Source organism: Tyto alba, unplaced genomic scaffold, assembly GCF_018691265.1.
Source record: "Tyto alba isolate M040663 unplaced genomic scaffold, T.alba_DEE_v4.0 Super-Scaffold_41, whole genome shotgun sequence".
NCBI classification, from domain to species: domain Eukaryota; kingdom Metazoa; phylum Chordata; class Aves; order Strigiformes; family Tytonidae; genus Tyto; species Tyto alba.
In genome coordinates this window covers 13,987,773-14,009,609 of record NW_024881317.1, presented here as the reverse complement: position 1 = coordinate 14,009,609, position 21,837 = coordinate 13,987,773, and the positions used below count along the sequence as shown (strand labels likewise).

Below are 21,837 nucleotides of genomic sequence, written 5' to 3'. Positions count from 1 at the left end.
TTCTATGCTCTTAGTGTAATGCTAGAGAAAGCATTAAACATAGTAATTCTTTTCTACTCATGGATGTTTCTGGCACTTATTAAGTTGTGAAAAATAATCAATTCCTTTCTTTTTAAAGGCAGAAGAGGAGAGAAATTACCACATCTTTTACCAACTTTGTGCCTCTGCATCATTACCTGAGTTTAAAACTCTACGATTAGGTATGAAATTCACATTCATTGTGTTGTGCAATTGCAGGTACAAAGCATCTCCTCTGAGCTTTTTGAGCCATAGAACCAAAAGAAGAATTGCTGGCTTTTAAATTCTAAACTTTTAAACCTTCAAATACTAAAATATATTGAAAATAACTAAAATGGCAGATCTCAAACTTTGTGGTTTTTAGATAAAATGGAAGTAGCAGATTTGTTTATTTAGCATAGTGTAATGCAGTGCAGTAATAATCACTAGGACTTACTGTGTCCTGGATTCCAGAGTAGCTTTCCGGTGGCAAGGGTGAAATTCTCTTCTCTTGGTCCTTTAAAACCTTTTTTCCATGGCTCCAGTTACTAGAGAATTTTACCATTTCTGGTATAAGCACCTGAAAAGCTTGTTTTGCATTTGCATACTTTCACTTGGGCTGTTACCACAATTACTTTACCATCTCTGCTAACCTGGTGATCACAAAACAGCTAAGTGAAATTTTTCATTTTTCAAATTAAAATGTTGATAAAGTTTCTCATTTAGCAGGAACTGGTACTTTGTGAAAGAAAGGCATGATGATGACATTGGGACAGGCAATCAATCACCTCATAATTTTTAAAATTCAATATAAATTTAAGTGCTTCTTATATATTTTAAAAAGTTAGCTTCATAGTGGGAAAACTGCACAGCCTGACAGTGACGATATCTGAAATACCGTTCTGGTTTTAAAGTATTTCTCTGCTCTTCTGCACCATCCTGACACATTTAGGATTCACATCTGCTGACACAGGAAAGAAAGGAACTGATATAATTATGACTAAAAAAGCCATTTAGCAGACTTCTTTCAGCGTTGTTGAAACATTAGCAGATCAGAAGAGGAGTCTTGCTTCAGCTGGAAGCATGGCCACTGAAACTGTAGGAATTTACACAGTAGCCAAGAGAGCTGCTGCTCTCCCAGTGTAATCCAGTGCTGTCCCTGGAGGTGAATGAAGCTATTAGTTCTCTAATCACGACTTCTCAGCCAGAACAGATCACAAATACTCATAAGGCTAAACTAGACCATAAATTAGAAATGAGAAGAGCATGGGAAATGTAGAATTTTTTTAATATCCTGATGCAATAATAGCATAATGATAGCTGCCTCATAACTCCAAAGTGCTGCTGTTGTAAGCTCTGCACCTACCACTTGGGTGGTTGGCTTAGACTTGGAGAATAATTGCTTCCAAAGTGGTATTCCACAGGTGTGGAAATTTGAACCAAGGTTAGGTAGAGAATATGCTTGAGGGCCTATCGTAGGTACCAGGTGGCTTAGGAATACTTATTTGTACTGTTAAATCTTGAAAAAATTCTTCTCCAAAATTAGTGGGTCCTGTGAGCCAGAAGGCAAAAATATACTGACATATTTCAGATCATGGATTCTGCAAAGAGCAACTTAATCATTACACAGCTTTACAGATGTGCTATGAATTTCTGCATCAGTGTGTTTAAAAGATTTGTTTTTTCTTTTATAGGAAATGCAAATTATTTTCACTATACGAAGCAAGGTGGAAGCCCTGTGATTGATGGTGTCGATGATGCTAAGGAAATGGTAAACACCAGGCAGGCCTGCACTTTGCTAGGTAATTTGTAAAACAGTCATATCCCAAATCTGATATACTAGCAAGTGTTTTCTGCGTTGTTTGTGTATATTGTCTTCATACTCTGCTGTGTTTAAAAACAGGAGATTTTTATAAACTTCGGGACTGAGATGCTTTTATTGTATTGAGAAGGTACTTAAATTGCAGTGGAATCACATATCTAGTGTAGGAGGAGCACTCGTTTTATGAACATAAATGGTGGATTACCTTGGAATCCCTATATACAGAGTTAAAGGTCACTGTCAAAGCACTTTGAAACAGCAAATTAAATTTGAATGGATTTTTTTTGCATCTGTTTGTAAAATATTTTTAATAAAAGTGGAGCAAGCAGTACTGTCAAATGCCAAAGTCTCTGAAAAAAAACAAACAGCGGTCACCATTTTTCTCTTCTTAATACAACTTTTCATCAACTGCAGCTTGTGGTTCTTTATTTCTCTCTCAATCCAAAACATTTTATTCATCATTTTTCAGGGATTAGTGATTCCTACCAGATGGGAATTTTTCGAATCCTTGCTGGCATCCTTCACCTGGGCAATGTGGAGTTTGCACCTCGAGATTCTGACAGCTGCACTGTTCCTGTGAGTAGTAGATGATCTGAAGGGTGTGGTTTCTACTCTGACAGTTCTGCCTTCTGCTTGTTTGCAGGGACCTCTTCTGAAAGAGTAACGGTATAAAAACGCAAGCAATGTGTTTGTTTTTAATTTGGTAATGTTTTAATAGTTCTTTTTTTGCAGACATATTCAACTCTTCTCAGTTTAGAGGCTTTAGACAGTATTCTCTGTATTATAACAGTGGCTGCCTTAATTTCGTTTCAAAACTGTAATTGATCTGTCCTAGAAAAGTCTGCCAGACAGGCTAGCTTTGAAGTTCTGGGCAGGTGTCTAGATCTTTATATTCCTACATGAATACATGCCCTGCCCACAGTAAATGCTTTGCAGGATGTTTTTTTTTTTAATGTTAAGTGCCAAAATGGCCTAAATAATTGCAAAGAAAATGCTTCACAAAGTCCTCTGGAATGCCTAGACCTGAGCATAGGATATACAGATATGATTTGTGTGACTTGTCTAAGTGATGTGGTTTTATCAGTCCTTTTCTACCTTTGTGGAGGTCAGCAATGAGGACTGCATTGTCTGATCTAAAAAAACCCTCCTTATTTAGTGAGGACCAAGGCTTCTTACTGAAGTCCATATTCTGGAGATGAGAAACAAAAAATATCTGGCTTGTCACTCTTACCTTCCTTGGATTCACAAGTGACCAGTTTCTCCTTTTGCCTTTCCTTGAATGTCTACTGCTGGACTACACAGCCTTCATCTTTCTCTCTCTTCAAGTAGTAGCAACAGTTGCTTGGGTTTTTTTCTCATTTTACTATCAGTTGCTTTCTCAAGAATCTGCAGTAGCAGTTTCTGGAGCTGAGACAACAGGTCCTTCATCGGGCCACAGATGATCAGTGTGCCTGATCTGACACCATCTGTCTGTGGGATCTAATGGATAGCTTCTGTGAAACCAAAGCAACAGTCTGGCTCTTTGGTCTGTCTTAAAAAGGTTTTCACTACAAAGTAAGCATCATTTAATGATCACATGTAGAAAGCTGATGAGCCTCAGGACATGATGAGCTAGCCTGTGTTGTCATGGGTATCTCCAATGCAGGAATACCACTGAATTAGCTAGTACAAAGCTGCAAGTTCCTGTGCAATCCTATCCCAACGTGGTAAACATCTAGCAGGTGGGGGTGAATGTCTCCTCAGTGGCATCTGATACCTGAGCTGTGCTGCTCTCCGACAAGAGCCATGTCATTGCAGAGCTCTGTCACTGTGCAGACTGGTCTGCCTGGGAGGCGCTGGCGTGGTGACACAACGGTGGTGCTTGAGGGAGCTCAGCGAAGGGCTGCACATGGCGCTGTGTGAATGACTGTTTAATGTCGGCTTGAGTAACCCTAATGGGACACTTCTGTGCAGTGTTCATTATTATTACTGTATTATTGTCTTCTGAGCCAGTTAAAGTGGTATGGCTAAACTAAAAGAAAGCATGCTCAGTTAACTGGGCTTTGGAGGTGTAACAGCACTGCCATGGGACCTGTATGCTATAAGGACTGGAAGAAGCCCCAGAGAATTAAGAAGGACGTGGCAATAGAAAGATAAAGCTCACATACCCTGAAGCTACTGGACATGTAGTAACAGTCCCCTGTAATCTGTCCTAGTCAAGATGCTGCTTGTCAGCATGCTATTGAGCCACCGGGTGCAAAGTGAATGTGATGAGGAAGTAGTGTTAGGGGAGTTTCTTAGGAGGAAAGACCTGGCTGTCCTCCTAGATTTCTAGCTATCAGTTTGCTTGTTAGTCACGAAGTGTAGTATCTTAACTCATCGAGTGGTAAACACACTGCATGGATTTTTACGCAGAAATGTTATATACTCTTCTCTGTGTGCAGGCCTTGCTAGTTGATTTTACCTCGTTAAACAAAGGTCAGTTTTTTCAGTTGTACAGTCCAATCTGAGAGTCAGAGAAGTGTGCTCAATTCTCTTAACATTTGTCTCTGGAATTCACTGAGAAAATACTGTGTTAAATACTGAGACCAGAGCACTAAAGCCCTTCCACACTTCTTCCTTTTCATTCTTGGCTTTAACTGCGATGCCCCATTGACTGTCACTCCCTGCCGTGCATGTAGACGAGCAGATGAGAGCACCACTCAGGAGCTGTAGCCCATTCTGTCCCCAGCACACAGCTGATGTCCTGTCCTCTGCATTTCTCTGGCTTCTTCACTCAAAACTGAGACAGTTAGTTGTAAGAATTCAAAATATCAAGTCCATCCCTGTGAAGCTAGGTGATTCCTTTTTGCAAAGGTTGCAGGTTCCCTGTGTGGGGCTTTCTGGTGAACACAAGTATAGTAAAATGCCTTTGAGGAAACTGTGATTCAGTGATTTACTTCAGTGATGTGAATGGGGTAAGTGGATGAGGAATTTGTTACTTTTTGAAGGAGGAAGAGCTGAGGAAGCTGCTGTTGCTGCTTATTGTTGGATCACTGCAGGCAGGCAGTTCTTCTGATTGCATGATTGCAATGATTGTGTGCTATTGGTAATTCTGTTTCAAGACCTAACAAGATTGTTTTTATTAGCCCAAGCATGAACCCCTCACCATCTTCTGTGACCTCATGGGTGTGGACTATGAAGAGATGGCCCACTGGCTTTGCCATAGGAAGCTCGCAACTGCCACCGAAACCTACATCAAGCCAATTTCTAAACTTCATGCCATCAATGCCAGAGATGCGCTTGCCAAACATATCTATGCTAATCTCTTTAACTGGATTGTAGATCATGTGAACAAAGCTCTTCATGCTACTGTAAAACAGCATTCTTTCATCGGAGTTTTGGACATTTATGGGTGAGTCTTTTTGTCAGAGCTATGACACCTCTTACATAATTATCTTACTGCAAAGTGTCTTTGTCTTTATCATGTAACACTGCGTGGATAACACAAAAAAACCCACACCCTTAGCAGCTGCTTATTCCAGCTGAAGGAAGTAGGTGTTTAGTTTTGACATGCTATCCAAGATCTTTGTCTTGAGTTTCAGGTTTGACATTTATAGTGGAATTTCAGATTTTTGCTGTTGGTAGTCCTTTATGTATTGCATTGAGGAAAATTACGAGCAAATTGTCATTTCATGGTTCCTCCAGGGTTGGTAGTTCTAGAGAGGACAAAGATAACTAACATGTTCTCCAGGAACATCAGTCTCTTCCCTGTGTTCCTCATCCCTGCCTAAAGAGGGAGCATCACTGAGTTGCCCATGTACTGCAATCTGCCATTTCCCTGTGTGCTTTGTTGCTTGATCGTGGTTGTCTGTGCCTGGAATAATGTGATGAATTTGGCTGGAGGGAGGGAATTTAAAATTATGGGATCATTTAATCTGTTTTTTTTCACTGCAGTAGTAATTTTGAGTATCTGCATATTTTAGATTTGAGACATTTGAAATTAACAGCTTTGAACAGTTCTGTATCAACTACGCCAATGAAAAACTGCAGCAGCAGTTCAATATGGTAAGTAGGAAATGACTGGCATTTCCTCTTCCCTTTCCCCTCACCCAAGTCCATTCTGCTAATTGGGTCCCTAGTGAATTCCTGATGAATTCCTTCACTCTGTTAACCAGCTGTCCTGGCCATGGGCTTTGGGGGATGGGGGAAAGATCGACTATCTCCTCAAAACAGATTTTATGACTAACTGCTGCTCTGGGACTATTTGAAATTCCGATCACAGTAACAATTATAGGACAGAAGCAGTGCTTGGCAATTAAGACTCTGAGATTGCCTGTCAATGAGAGCATCGTGTGGATGAAGTTGGAGTTAGCCGTGTCTCCGTAACCTCCAAAGACAGCCTGTACATGGGCAGCAGAGAGCAGGGCTTCGCTGCTGGAAATCTGCCACCCATGCTTCCTCTCCTGGCGTTATTTTCTGAGGGTTTTCAGCCTCATCCTGAAGTCGATGACTTAAGTGTGGCAAGAGGCGCCTCTTCCCCCTCCTCCAGAGAGATCACGATTCTCTCTCTCTCTCCTGAGCCTTAGTGACGTTTGTAATTATATATCTTACCTGCATAATGATGAGGCAAGTTATTTATGTCAGGTCTGTTGCTAGGCTGTGCCTGCCGTATGGGAATAGCTTTGAACTCTCTTTACAAGCGTACTTCTATGGCAGCGCACGCTTGCAGGACCTGGTCCCCCCCGCACCACTGTTCATCCCAGAGGCCGGGGTGCCTGTTGGGGAGTAAGCTGAGTGCTGGAGCGGAGACTGAGCCTTGCAGCCATGGCATGCCCTTTCCGTGCTGGTAGTGCCACGGCTGGCTTTGGCTCCATAAGTGGGATGTCCTAACTGCTAAGTGCAGGGTATCTCGGAGTTTTCTCAGCTCTACAGCAAAAATCTAGTCACTGTAAGAATTGTAAGGGTTCACTTCTTTGGTAAAGATCACTGTCCGCATGTTCCCTTCCCTCTTGCACTGTTGCTGTAAGCACTGATCTCATGAAGGACAGGGCGATGGGGTTTTTGTGTTGATGCCCCGCCAAGCTACCAAACCCAGCGCTGGTGGACACAGACCCATTGAGCTGCTGTGCAGGTACATGAGGTGGAAGTTGCTTTAAATTAAAGCCCTGTGTCTGGTGGCAGCCAGCAAGCCTTCATGTGCCACCCGGGGCAGCCTGAGCCTGGCTGAGGGCAGGCTGCTCGGGCACTGCCCGGCCTCCCCGGCCACCCTTCCCCTTTCTGGCCACCCACAGAACATAAGGAAAATTAGGTCTGAAGACGTCTTTCACCACATAATTGCTAATTCCTTTACAGTGAAGAAATGGTTTTATGTTTTCTTTCAGGACTTAGGTTGGATATGACTCACCAATAAAACACTACCATTGGCTTTCCTGTCAGGAATTAACTCGGCGTGTAACACAGCCGTTAAGCGGCGGGGTGGGAATGGCTCCCGTGGGCACCATTAAGGAGCGCTGCTTTGGAAAGGATGGTGTTAAGCTAATGAAATAAAAGGGATAAACCGCTTTGTCAGGGTGGTTTTTTGCTGTCTGGCAGATGCAGGCCCGAGAGCTGCGAGGCGTTTGTGGGCTTGTGCACCGGGCTGAGGGGCAGCTGGGGACGGCTCCACGGGTGCGGGTGGCTGTGGCAGCCCCCGCGCCCTGCCCACAGCGGTGCCCTTTGCCGCTTGCTGGGGTGTTCTCTGAGTTCAGTTCTGTCTGTCAGAGCAGTTAGTATGCATTAAAATTTAAATGGGAGATAAGACACAATTTGAAATAACTGGAGTCAGCAGTCTTTTTGTTTTTAAAAAGAGTGCTTGTGCTATTAAGACCACAGTTTGCCTGTTTGATATCTTATTATTGTTATTTTCTTGAAGTTCTAATTCATGTCCTTTGCACGTTTCATTAAAGCTGTTCAGTTTTTTTGTGATAATATTTTTAAATAAATACACAACCTACGTTGTTATTGAACTTCATACCAGTTAAATCTTCCACAAAATTTTGCTTGAAGAATTTCATGTGCTAATAGTCCTGGAGTCATTTGTGCAGGTTTTTGCTGAAGAGTAAATTTTAATGCAGTGCGTCATCTTAGAAAAAAATCAGCAGCCATTTAAGAGAAAATGGAGCTCTGTTCTTTTACAAGGAAGCGCAAAAGTATTTATAGTGAAATTTTACTTGAAATAGAGCAGTATTCATAACTTCAAAATCATAAATGCATGGCACATCCCACTTTATAAGTTGCTGTTCCTGCACTTGAGGCTTTTTCTGAGTTTTGTGTTGGTTTCTTTATAAGAGAAAAGAGCTTATCATAATTGTGGGACAATATAATAAAAAGATAGGAAAAAATAGACTTTATTTGCAGAGAATATGGATGAGTGCTTTAATTTAGTCTGTTGTTTTTAGGCCAGGAAAAAAGGTTAATTTATTTTTTATACACTTACTTGTTACAGGATTTATTCAGTTGAACTAGTGTGTCACTTGACAGCCTGGATTAATGTGCCAAGATGAATTCAAGTGAGAGTTCAATGTATTTGTTCTGCGTTTTATTTCACAGAAAACTGTTTTCTTTTTGCCCTGTAGCATGTCTTTAAGCTAGAACAAGAAGAATATATGAAGGAACAAATACCATGGACCTTGATTGATTTCTACGACAATCAGCCTTGCATCAACCTCATAGAGGCCAAAATGGGAATTCTGGACCTGTTGGATGAGGAGTGCAAGGTATCTGTTCAATGGCTTTTATAGAGAAAGAGGTCATCACCCATCCTGCTTCTGGGGCCTCACAGGGAAAAGTCATCTACATACAGCCATCATTTTGACAGTCAGCTGTTGAAAGGATTTGGACAATGTGCAAACAGAATTGGCAATTAAGGAGAAAGAACGGTTTTTGTCATGCCTTTTTTCCCCACCTCTCCATCATGTATCTGTATCAGTTTCTGAGTCTCTGATCAACTCTTGTTTTGACTCTGGCAACTTTCTCTTTCCTGAGTGTTGCAAGTGCAGTCTCTGGTCCTGTCAGATTTCTCCAAATTGCCTCTTGCTTGGTGTCTCACCTTTTGTGTTCTATCTGAGTTTAATTTATGCCAAGCCATGTACAAAGGATGGCATGTGGTGTCTACTTCATTGGAAACCCAGCTTGGGGTTCTTGTGTCTCACAAAGCGTTACAAGCAATCTCTAATGGTGGTGGATGAGTTCTGACCTGCTGAGATGCTGCTCAGTCAGATAACGTACCTCTTGGATCCCTGTCTTCAGGTGTGTGACACTGGAAGTGTTATTAGTGTTGTATGTGTCACATAGCAGCTATAACTGCTACTGGGCTGCGCCCAGTCCCGAGTGTTAGAAAGGCAAGTGCATACCTGGTTATTGGCTTCCTTGCTTATGGCAGTGCTGAAAATCTGAGGAGCTGGAGTTTGAAAGCAAACCAAAAATTGTTATGCCCTGTCTTCTTAGTTTCTTTTGCTACTGAAAAGTTTTCAAGACATTTTAAATGGCTGTGTGTTCTCTTCCGTAGATGCCAAAAGGCTCAGACGACACTTGGGCCCAAAAACTATACAATACTCATTTGAATAAATGTGCCCTCTTTGAAAAACCACGTTTGTCAAATAAGGCTTTTATTATCAAGCACTTTGCTGACAAGGTAAGGACTTTTCCTCCAGAACCTCTTTCCATGGCTGGTGTTGCTGAGCGTGTGTATGGGAGGGAATCCAGACTGGGGGGGCAGTTGCAGGCAGCAACTGGGTAGCAGCATCCCCAGCTCTACTGGGCTTCTTGCAAAATGTGTGTCTGCCTGTACATGCGATCAGGAGAAGTTGACCTGGCAGCTGTGCAGAGCCAGGAGCACAAACAGGAGCTCCTGACTCCTGTCACATGCTATAACCACTAACCATCCTTCTTCAAAGCATGACAGCTTAGTGTATTTACAATTCACAGCATAATTGTATCAGTTCCAGTTACACTATAGAAATACACAAAATATAAAATTGTATATCTCACTGTAGTTTTAGCTAAAGAACAACAACAAAATAATGTTGGTTTTGCTGCCATCTTAATGTGTAAACAGGAAAGAGGCTAACACCCTTCTTATCGCTGGAGCAGTACGTACTGCTCCCACCCTCGCCTCTGCTGGTCAGTGAACAGCTATTTCTGGGAACATGGACAAGGGCTATCTCAGTGGAGTGCACACGTTGTTCAGCTCCCACAATGCATCCTCAAACTGAGCAACTCCTCAGGTCAAAAGAAAGTAAAAAATGTTAAAATCCTGTTTAAGATAGTTGTCACACTAAACAAAGAAGCTGCCTCAAAATATTGTCAGCTTTGTTGAAAAAAGTTTGGAAAAGCTCTGGGATTCTTATAAGTAGGTCTGTACATGCTGATATGGGGGGTTGGAGGCCTTTATTTGCCTCTGCTTGATTTCTCCCAGGTTCTTGAATTTATGCGTAGAAGAGGTGTCCTGTTCTTGTTGGGTCTAGTGTTACCTTAATGAAGGCAGCAAGAACATCTCTGTAACTGTTTAGATTAATGAGTTCTGTTTTATTTGGTGGATGAGAGAACACAAAGGATTTAATTAATATTTCATATACTGTTCATTAGGATAAACCTTGATATTTGAAAACAAGGCTTTCCTATGCCTAGTCTGAGCCCTGAGGGCCAAGGAAAGCTAAAAGTAGCTCCAAGCAGGTACTGGCAAAGCTCTAAGCTCTGATGCGCTGTCTGTGCTAAGCATTATATGCTTTCCTGTGTGCTTACGTGAATGCATACAGACATCTTGAAGGAAAAAATAAAGCTGTAGCTGGCAGATTAGTAACCTTTGTGACTTGACATTGTCTTCTCCGAGAGAAGGCAGAGATTCTGCTGCCCTCCCGTGGCACTGTCTCCGACAGTAAGAATGTTAATGGCACCTAAGGTAATGTTCAGAGTGGGCTTTCAACAGTGGACAGACCTTGGGGGGATTTTCTGCCTTCTTTGCCCCCTAGGAATTTTTTGAAATGTTTTGCAGCTCGGTGTGTAGTGTCATTGTGTAAGCACTGATAAATGGCTGTACTGAAAGAGGGGCTGCTGATGGCTATCAATCTATCTGCTCTATAAGAACAAAAATGCTATAAGGGTCTGCTCTTGTATTTTATAGTCTGCGCTTCTGCTGATACAAGATTGAAGAGTTAGTGTAAGACACTTCATGGGGGTTAACATACTTACGTTAATTAATATTGAATTCTAAGGTATAGACTTCTAACAATAGTTTTTGGTTTTCGTTCAGCCTTGAATTAGGACAGTGAAATAAATACTAGGTTTCTATCTGACGCTCTGCCTGTTCTTTGGTCCAGGAAACTCCATGGCCTTGTGATAGAGGATTGTTATGTATTGTCACAACGTTCAGACTTTTTATTGCTTCTGGTAAAAATAGTCTTTCTGAGTATAAATGAGGCATTTTCATAGTAAGCTGCAGGCGAATCTACTTATTGTCTCTCAGCTGATGAGATGAGATACATTGTTCTCAGTTGCATCTGGATTTCACACAATTTTGCAGCCTTAATAACTTCAGTGAAGGAGGTGCTCAACATACATTTATTCTTCACCTTTACTGTAGCCATTCAATCATGCTGTCTTACCACAAGCATCTCTCAGCAGTGAAATATATCTGGTATAATGCAATAGCAGTGTTCATCTCTATATGTTTTAATGTTTTACGTTTTACTGGAAAGCACTCTCTTTGAGGGAAATCTATATTTAACAAAGAAGCACTTGGGAGCTGATATTTTCAACATCCACAAGAATGATCTGTTTTAAATGTGAATGTTACAGCTGGTGAATTCTATGCGAAATATTCTTATTAAATAATTTTAATACTTACTTTTTTGTAAAATTGTGGTTTTCAGGTGGAATATCAATGTGAAGGCTTTTTGGAAAAGAATAAAGACACAGTTTATGAAGAACAAATTAAGGTCTTAAAATCAAGTAAGGTTAGTATCAGGATTTTTTTTTCTTCTTCTCCTGCAGTTACGAATCCTTGAATTAAGGGTCATATAAAATTTCTTACAAGCCTTGGAAGTATTTCTCCCTTAGTGTCAGATCAACTGAAATTGAGCATAGTTTGTGTTTTAGTTGGCTATCTGTATGAATTTAGAAAGTCCTGTAGCCTGATTTTGTTCCATGTAAGATCAGTCTGTGTTTAGCCACTGATTTCACTGTTTGGGGTTCTTGGGGTATTTCGGGGTTTTTTTGTTTGTTTTTTTACTTTTCACAAAAACTTTGCTATCTTTCCTGTAAAGGCATCAAGGACTTCTAATATACTGTAGTAGTATAAGAAGGTTTAACAGTTAAGTCCTTAATTTTGTAATCTGAAAACAGAAGCTCCTTGTTTATGGCCTGACAACTGAGCAGAAAATTTGTGGAGGAGAGACAAGTTCTGTTCCAGAAGTAAAATGAGAGAGGAATGAAATCTGTAGACCCTAATGACACAAACCAGAATTTACGAAGTCTTGCCTTCCTGATATCTATGAAAGAAAGATAACATCTGAATGGAAAAATACTGCGTGAAGGAATACTATAGAACAGGTCTTCAGCAGCATTGTCTGCTTTTTTTAATGGCAAAAATGCTAGTTGTGCTCTTCTGAAATGTAAAGGCAATTAACTTGACATGGCGCTATGATGGCTGTTGGGAATTTGCTACCTGTAATGGCTCAGGAAGCCGGGTATCAAGGACAGGCTATTTAACATTATGTTATTCTATCAGGAAAACCAACATTTTTCTCTTCTGTTTCTATTCTGAGCGGATACATGAAGCCAAATGATTAAAACATGTAGTATAATGAAAAACCACAGCAGACTTTCCCCTGAGTGTCGCAGTGGTTTGAGTGAAGTGAGTTGCTGTGCGTGGGGGGCAGGGGGCAGGGACCAGCGGCCGGCGAAGCTCTGGCTCTGCCAGGGCACGGCAGTGTGCTCTGCAGGGTGGAGGGGTGCGCCGAGGGAGGTCATCCAGGGAGTGAGGGGGGACATAACTGCCACAGGAGCATGACAGCAGCTCGGGCAGGCTCAGCAGGTTGAGTCAATTCAGTCCAAACACTAAGAAACAACATGTTTTTCCTCAGTGGTAAATTTTACCAAAGCCAGTGTTTAAAAAACAATAAAATCAGCTGTGAAGAAAATAGATTTTCAGAAGAAGAATGTTTCATTTTTATTTTTCATCAGACCCTCTTTATTAGTAGTTGTAGCGGGACTGCATTTCTGATCTATTTTTTTCGTTGTTATTGCTGTTTTCTGGGTTTGCTGTACACATTCAACAGAAGGTAATTCTAAATTGAACGCATCATCTGTCATCCTGCCCATGCCCACTCTCACATACAGCTCGAATGCTGCTTTGCTCTCCAAAGTGCATGACACATACTGCTCTTGGCAGGCACTGTAGTGTTTAGCTATTTATTTTGGCCTTCTCTATAAATCCACCCACAGGACCTCTTTGAACTAGTTCAGTTTCCTTGCATGTATCATGAAAGCAACGCAAGAGTCCTCAGCTTTTATGCTTGCTACTGGCATGTTGTTAAAATCTTCTGTTGTGGCTCTGTATTGAAAGAAATGATCTGTAAGATTGTTAGCGGCATGTCTGTTAAGTCGTCTGAAAAAATTACAGGGAAAAAAGGCTTGCTTGCTTGTTTTCTACCACGTGAGTTATCTGCCCTTTGATCAGTGTTTTCCCTCTCTTTGAACATTTCTAGTGTTCTGCGAAACAAAATTGATAAGGTACTAAAAACCAAAACCAGACAAAAACACGAGTGCCCCCTCAGTGTGGATCATCTCAGCAGCACTCTCCTGTTGTTGACTCTGCTGCAGAAGGCCATACAATGCTCCTTTCTTCTGCATGTAGTAACTGAGGCAGTGTCTATGAAAATGGTGCCTTTGAAATGCAGTTGCCCATTTTTACAGGCAGATTTTCCCAGAATTGGAAAAAGGGAATGAGACTTAGGTACTGATAGCTTAGAAGAGCTCATCCACCTGCAATTGAAACACTGCGGACCCCCTTCCCACCCCCACCCCTGCTGTGTGAGAGCATCAGGAGTTTCAGACAAAACACACTGCATTCAGATAAGTTTCTGTATGGGACTTGGCTCTGTAGCCCAGATGCCTGTGCATACTGACTCACTGCATCGGACCGTGGGCAGCTGAATGAGGTGGTGGTGGCCCAATCATCCTGAACTCTTTGTTGAGTCAGTGGAAGGAGACGGGTTAAATCAGCTTCTGGAAACGTCCTTCTTCCACCAGCTACAGAGGTAATCTAAGGTGATCGTGCTCCTAATCCAGCAGACTCAGGTGAGATAGAGCTAAGCTGTGATACTATTTTTTTAGTTCAGGAATTTAGGATACCTTTGTAACATTCATAGTCATATTATGCTGGAGTGCTGTGCTGGATGCTACTGAGGAACGTTTGATGCCTTCTGCTAGCCCATCTGGCACAACCACAGAGCACAAGTACCATTTTGTTGCACAGCATGTTTCATTGGATATTGTGCATGCCCACCAAGTTTTATAAGGCAAAACCAATTTTTTTATTTTTTAGGTTGTACTTAGCCCAAGCACTTTCTAGTACTGAAAATTGAATGCTCCTATCTCTTGGGAGAAAATGCACAGATGCTAGATAAAAGATTATTCACTGACAGGTAGAGAAGTTCAGATTTTCTTACTCTTCTAATGCTTCTGAAGTGCTATAGCTGTCAGTAGGAAGACTTGGTGGTGTTATTTTTAGTTACAAGTTACTTCAAAGCAGCTATTATATATGGATGTATTTTGTAGCCATTAGAGAAAGGGAGCCAGAAGCCCTGTGTGATATTTAGAAAGATGTTTCAGGTTTTTCCTCCACTCCCATTGGCCTGAGAGTACATATTCAGTCAGACAAATTTGGCTAATGTTTTTTTTTTATTTGATGGTTCCTCTTTTAAGTTGATTGTTTCAATTTAGAGTGATAAAGCAGAAATATTCTTTGTTGCCTGCTGGGTTATTCAGTGTCCTAGATATTTCTGAACCACAAAGGAGGCTGATGCACCAGTGGAATATGAGAGGACCCTGTTGTTTCCTTCTTAGATCAAACCAGCCATATATAATTGCAATTGGTACTTATGAAACTGCCGTCAGTTTCTAACAGTTTCACATAGAAGCTCTTGCTGGCTCTATGGAAAAAAAACCTCAAATCAGGATTTTGTCTGCAGAAGGAGACTCACTGATCAAACCCACAAAACTTTTAGTATTAAGTCATGGCCCACTCACTATACTACTAGCTTGAATGCTTTTTTGCATTTGTCCCCATGCGGAGTTCAAGCACTGGGTTTTTATTACAAAAACTGAGCCTGGATTCTAACTACTTTAAGCACAAACTGGTGCGATCACTTGCTGGATTCTTACCCTCTGTATGTTTTTCTGCTGTTATACCAGTTTAAGCTGCTACCAGAGTTATTCCAGGATGAGGAGAAGGTCCTCAGTCCCACATCAGCAACCCCTTCAGGGCGTGTGCCTTTGTCTCGAACGGCTGTAAAGCCAGCCAAGGCCAGGCCAGGTCAAGCCAGCAAGGAGCATAAGAAAACTGTGGGACATCAGGTGAGTTTGAAGATGCTGTTCTATTAAATAATCTCTCCCTCTACCTCCCTCTGTCTCATAGGTCTCAAGGTGTGCTGGTGCTTCTTAAGATCCCTTGTGGTTTTGAGACAGGTGCAGCTGATTATGACTTACAGTTTGGAACAAATATACCTTAATTACTAATACATTTTGGGCCACAATTTCAGGGAGCTCTGTTCTTATTGTGGTGCCAAAACCAAAACTCTTATTTTTCAAAATAAATTTAACATGCTGGATGCTGAGAAGCTTTAAAAATCTTATACTGACTCTTGATAATGTGCCACATTGTCTGACTCAAATCAGAAGTTGGAGTTCAGTCCCTGGAAAACTTGGTTCCAGTTAGCAAGGGGCTAAACATAAAATACCCATGTGTATGTGCCAGATTTAAATTAGAAATATGCAGATCAGTGGGGCTGGAGAACTCACTTCTTCTTTGTCACTTTCCACTCAACAGATTTAACAGGTGTTTTCTCAAGATGGTTATGTCCCCAATCACTGCTTCATATATGACAGATTGTCCCTCGGACTATACATAGGAGCCAAGGGGAACTTTTTTGACAGTTCAATACTCAGTTTTTCTCTACTTGCCAGCCTGTACCACTTTGCTAGTGAGTAGTGGCATTCTTTTGCCTGGGGCAAAGATCAGGGGGTCTGTGTGGATAACTCTTTTTATGTTACTGTAGGACAACCTGGAATATAAATTAGATGTCAGGGAGCATAATTTCTTTGTATTGGGGTCCCTGCCAATTCTTGAAGATGAGCCAGCCACATCTCTTGGGTGCTCAAGAGTTCTGTTAAAATCACCAAAAATGCCTGGGCTTTGTCCACTGCCTTGGATGGCTGTCGATCCCCTAACAGGATGTCTGTGCAGTGTCATAAGTTAGTCACACTGCTAAGTGAGAATCAAGGAATTCAGAGAATGTTTGATTTGGATATTTGTAATTTCTCTATAACCTTCCCCAAGCAAGCTACGTCAAGCTATGGGTAGGAATAGGAATGGTTATTTATGCTACAGTACCGCTTGCAAATCTGCTTGGCATGTGCTCATCATGGTACAGGCTGCAAATTCCAATCTTCTGCAATTCATGCAAGAGAACTGCTGTCCAGTTACCTTTTTAACTTAACTTCATTTATGATTTTGCAAACAGACAGTATCCTGAGGCTGTTAAGAGGCCTAACAGTTTTGTTGTCAGACTGAAACTAAAGGTTGAATTTATAAATTTTAAAGAAAGCTGATGCAAAAGTGATTTTTATCATATTCTGTGTAGAAATAGAGGTTGGTTTAGAATCATGAATTCAACAGAAAGAGGGAAATCCATACCAATACATTTAAAATATCTAAGACATGTTTTCATAATTTTCTTTATCTATTACGGTAATCTGTGGTTAGAAGGATATACTACAGTACATTAGATATTTGTGGTCCTGATACTTCTTTAAAATAAAGATCCTATTACTCTCAGATATTGGACTTTCAAAGTTTTCTTCAGTAGGTCTGAGATTGGGATCAGTGGACCTGAAGAAATGGATACTACTGGTTTTTTTTTAACCACTCTCTTGATTTTAGAGTTTATCTCAAATTAATTTTAAATTAAATGACTATTTAGTAATATGCCATGAGGTTTAGTCATGAGGAGATGGATTAGACAAAGATTAGAGTAGATGAGGCAGTCAGAAGTTGAAAATAACTCAGTCTATCCTGTGTTTCTGTAATTTATCACAGGCAGATATGGGACCTTTATTCCTGTAAAGCCTAACATTTAGAAGTCTCACTGTAATATAATTCACCCAAAGATGGTATCTGAAACTAAAATCTATTGCCATAACAAAAACAAGCTGGTGTTTATTACCAACAGTGTTATTACAAATAAGCAAATACCCCTAGGTCCACGTTCTGAGGTTATCTCAAACATGACAACTTATTGAGGCTATTCCCTCATATTTTTCCCTTTTTCTTTTTCAAAAAGTTTCGAAACTCTCTTCATCTGCTGATGGAAACCCTGAACGCTACAACTCCACACTATGTGCGCTGTATTAAGCCTAACGATTTCAAGTTTCCGTTCACGTAAGCTGGTTTATGTATGGTTCATATAGCCTGTGCATGGGAGGGAATTGCCCAGGGCCTCAGCGGATCATGGAATCGCAGAATGGTTTGGGTTGGAAGGGACCTTAAAGATCACCTAGTTCCCAACCCCCCCGCCATGGGCAGGGCCCCCTTCCCCCAGCCCAGGGTGCTCCCAGCCCCGTCCAACCTGGCCTGGAACCCTGCCAGGGAGGGGGCAGCCACAGCTGCTCTGGGCAACCTGTGCCAGGGTCTCACCACCTCCACAGTAAAGAATTTCTTCCTTATGTCTAATCTAAATCTACCCTCTTTCAATTTAAACCTCTTACTCTTCATCCTATCAGTACCCTCCCTGATAAAGAGTCCCTCCCCAGCTTTCCTGTAGCCCCCTTTAAGCACTGGGAGGTCGCTCTAAGGTCTCCCCAGAGCCTTCTCTTCTCCACACTGAACAATCCCAACTCTCAGCCTGTCCTCACATTGGAGATGCTTCAGCCCCCTGATCATCTTCATGGCCTCCTCTGGACCCACTCGAGCAGGTCCATGTCCTTCTGATGTTGGGGGCCCCAGAGCTGGACATAGTACTCCAGGTGGGGTCTCATGAGAGTGGAGTAGAAGGGGAGGATCCCCTCCCTCGACCTGCTGATTACACTTTTCTTGATGCAGCCCAGGACACAGTTGGCTTTCTGGGCTCACAGAACTCAGACTGCTCACAGACTGGGAGCTCATTGCTGGCTCACAGTCAAGTTGTTTTCTATCCACTACTGCTCCTAAGTCCTTCTCCGCAGGGCTGTTCTCAATCCACTCCTCACCCAGCCAGTATTTGTGCTTGGGATTGCCCCAACCCATGGGCAGGATCTTGTACGTGGCCTTGCTGAACTTCATGAGGTTTGCATGGGCCCCCCTGTCCAGGTCCCTGTGGATGGCATCCCTTTCCTCTAGTGTGTTGACGGCACCACACAGCTCGGTGTCGTTGGTGAACTTGCTGAGGGTGCATTCAATCCCACTCACTGTCTGTGTCACCGACAAAGATGTTAAACAGTGCTGGTCCCAACACCAACCCCTGAGGGGTGCCACTCGTCACTGCTTTCCACTTGAACATCAAGTCACTGACCTCAACTCTTTGAGTGTGACCATCAAGCCAATTCCTTATCCACCAAGTGGTCCATCCATCAAATCCACGTCTCTCCAATTTAGAGACAAGGATGTCATGCGGGACAGTGTCAGAGGCTTTGCACAAGTTCAGATAGATGATGTCAGTTACTCTTCCCTTATCCACCAACACTCTAGCCCTGTCATAGAAGGCCACCAAATTTGTCAGGCATGATTTGCCCTTATTGAAGCCATGTTGGCTGTCACCAACCACCTCCTTATTTTCCGTGTGCCCTAGCATATTTTCCAGGAGGATCCACTCCATGATCTTGCCGGATGCAAAGGTGAGACTGACTGGCCTGTACTTCCCTGGGTCTTGCTTTTTTGCGTTTTTAAAAATGGGGGTTATGTTTCCCCTTTTCCAGTCAGTGGGAATTTCACTGGACTGCCACGACTTCTTAAATGTGATGGATAGTGACTTAGCCACTTCATCTGCCAGTTCCCTCAGGACCCACAGATACATCTCATCAAGTCCCATTGGCTTGTGCACCTTTAAGTTCCTTAGATGGTCTCAAACCTGATCTTCTCCTACAGTGAGCAGTTATTCATTGTCACAGTCCTTTGCCTTCTGTGTCTTGGGCAGTGTGGCTGGAGCCCTTGCTGGTGAAGACTGAGGCAAAAAAGTCATTGAGTACTTCAATCTTCTCCATATCCTGGGCTCCGAGGTCTCCCATTTCCTTCCAGAGAGGGTCCACATTTTCCCTAGTCTTCCTTTTATCACCAACGTTCTGCTGAACCTTGCTCACTCAGGAGTGGCATGTCTCCTTTTTTTATTATGGCTTCACTGTGTGTGTGTACATACAGCAGGAGATGTTTTGGGATGGATAGAGGAAGAAATCCTGATGCTTTTTTTTTTGTTTATGGTGATATCTGAGAAAAAATACCAGCATTTTCATTGCCAGCTGTTTTAAATGTGATTGGCCAGAGATCCCATGTAGTCCAAAACCAGCCTCACACCCACAGGTTCTTTTTATTCCTACATAGGTTTGATGAAAAGCGGGCAGTGCAGCAGCTGAGAGCTTGTGGTGTCCTGGAGACCATCCGAATCAGTGCAGCTGGTTTCCCCTCCAGGTGCGTTTGCCTCTCTTTAAATTGCTTTCAGCTGCAGTTCTTCTTTTTAAGAGAATTATTGATTGTTGGGACTGACATTGTCTCTGGTTTTGGGCAGGTGGACATACCAAGAGTTCTTCAGCCGTTACCGTGTTCTGATGAAGCAGAGAGATGTCCTTAGTGACCGAAAGCAGACGTGTAAAAATGTCCTGGAAAAGCTGATCCTGGTACTAGACTTACTGTTGACAGCATCTGGAATCTGAAGGAATAAAGATAGCATCCCTTACTCCCTCATAGCCACATATTTTAGTACTTAATAGAAGTCCTATACCACCAATATTAGCACAAGAACTGTAGAATTTCCCAGTGTATTACAGGAAAAGAAGATGGTGGTTTTAAATGCGGGTGGGTTGAGGGTGAGCCTTAACTTGCTTAACAACAAGATGCATTAACCACACCTTAAGTAAGATATAGTTATCTGGAGGTTTTCTAAGGTGGAGGTGTTTCTGTCTGTGTATGTGTTTGTGTCTTTCACACTGCTCCTCTCAGCTCCTGTGCTGAAGCCATCCTTTTTCACTCCTCTCGTCCTTGTGGTATTGTCTCCCTGCTTAGCACTGTGGCTGTCCTCATACCTCAGCAGCCTCTTACTTTCCCTCCTACCTTCAGTTGCAGCCGTACCTTCCAAGGCTATGCCATCCACACCACTGGCGTTGCACCTGAACTCGTGTTTCTTGGGATTTCTTACGGACCAATGAACAGCGGAGGGCAGGCAGGCTCCAAAGAGACAGTTCCAGCCAGTTCTCAGTAGAAGGTGGTTAACTGAGACTTAGAAGTGTCAGTTAGGAAGAGGAAGAGGAAAAGTTTACTGGAGGTATAAAAGCAAGAAAAGTTACCTTGCTGAAGTGCAATGCCAATGTTAGGATGTCTATGGAAACAGAAAAATAAATACTGTGCAGGCAGGTTGGGGCTTGGCTTTTTAAATTCTGTGTCATTGGGTGGACTTAACAAAAATCTTTTGGTTTATATGCATGTGTCTGTATTTATAGCATTAATGTATAGTGTTAAATGTATCCTAAGCTGTAGCTCTTTGACTGCTGTTCCTTTTAACTTAACATCAAACAATCAACAAAACTCATTTCTTTCGATCAACCTTTGTATATTCTCAGTTTTTCCCTCCAAGGAGTGCTACAGCCTATAGAGATAGAATATTATTCTCCTTCTGGTTTAGTTCTGGAATTTCAGATGTGTTTGAGCAGCAGCAAGATGCTTTGTTCTGGCTTAGTCCCAATGCAGTAAATGATGTGTACATGTTTGAAACCCCAGCTGTTTTGTTTGTACTGTGTAATATGGTTGAAGAGGGACCATTCAGAGGGGTCATCAACAATTTAAGCAGAAAATTGTACATGTATATTGCCTGTATTGCTTTCATCCTCTGGGCCTCTTCATCACCTCCTGTAGCTTTCCACATCTCTCATAATCTTTGTGGAATTCTTGTCTGAGCAAAAATCTCACATTACTCCTTTAGGCCATGCTTCTGGCCTTGTATTACTTTGTTAACAGAATCACACATATAAAACACTCTCCCCTACTACTTAAGTCTAGGTTTACTTGAAATATTACACAGATAATTTTGCCTCTTCACTAACTATACTTCCATTTAGCCCTTCATGCCTTTTTTTTATCCACTAACATTTAATGCTGTAACTGATCTCCTTTTTACCTCTGAAAATAGGACAAGGATAAGTACCAGTTCGGTAAGACAAAAATATTTTTCCGGGCTGGTCAAGTAGCCTATCTGGAAAAAATAAGGGCAGATAAGTTGAGAGCTGCCTGTATCCGCATCCAAAAGACGATCCGAGGCTGGCTGATGCGAAAGAAGTACATGCGTATGAGGAAGGCTGCCATCACCATTCAGAGATATGTCAGAGGGTACCAAGCACGATGGTAAGCAATGCTCATGGGAAAACCCACACTAGCCTCAATTCAAATAACTTTAAGTAGGACATTTAAATGTGATACACTTGTTCTCTCCTTCCTATACTAGCTGAGAGGAAACGATTTTCCAGGGAAATTAAGGAAATTGAATATAATGAGTGTGTCTGTCCTGCCTGGTTTTGACCTTCCTGAGAGGAGAGTAGCGGCCTAGCTGTATGATGCTTAGAAC

General features: G+C 42.0%; 1 protein-coding gene across 12 annotated transcripts in view; it reads left to right on the top strand.

Annotated features, from left to right (window-relative positions):
• MYO5A (myosin VA) overlaps positions 1-21,837 on the top strand; it is a 101,688-nt gene that overhangs the window by 46,817 nt on the left and 33,034 nt on the right. For 6 of the 12 annotated variants that reach the window (XM_042804276.1, XM_042804278.1, XM_042804277.1 and 3 more), the window contains exons 7-20: positions 119-200; positions 1,692-1,799; positions 2,289-2,395; positions 4,927-5,192; positions 5,764-5,845; positions 8,395-8,535; positions 9,327-9,452; positions 11,689-11,772; positions 12,118-12,120; positions 15,233-15,394; positions 17,380-17,477; positions 19,608-19,694; positions 19,792-19,900; positions 21,406-21,617. In XM_042804276.1, the coding sequence (XP_042660210.1) occupies positions 119-200; positions 1,692-1,799; positions 2,289-2,395; positions 4,927-5,192; positions 5,764-5,845; positions 8,395-8,535; positions 9,327-9,452; positions 11,689-11,772; positions 12,118-12,120; positions 15,233-15,394; positions 17,380-17,477; positions 19,608-19,694; positions 19,792-19,900; positions 21,406-21,617 (1,667 nt within the window). The remainder of the gene's footprint in view (positions 1-118; positions 201-1,691; positions 1,800-2,288; positions 2,396-4,926; positions 5,193-5,763; positions 5,846-8,394; positions 8,536-9,326; positions 9,453-11,688; positions 11,773-12,117; positions 12,121-15,232; positions 15,395-17,379; positions 17,478-19,607; positions 19,695-19,791; positions 19,901-21,405; positions 21,618-21,837) is intronic. The other 6 variants (XM_032982960.2, XM_032982956.2, XM_032982958.2 and 3 more) reach the window with 1 other exon arrangement.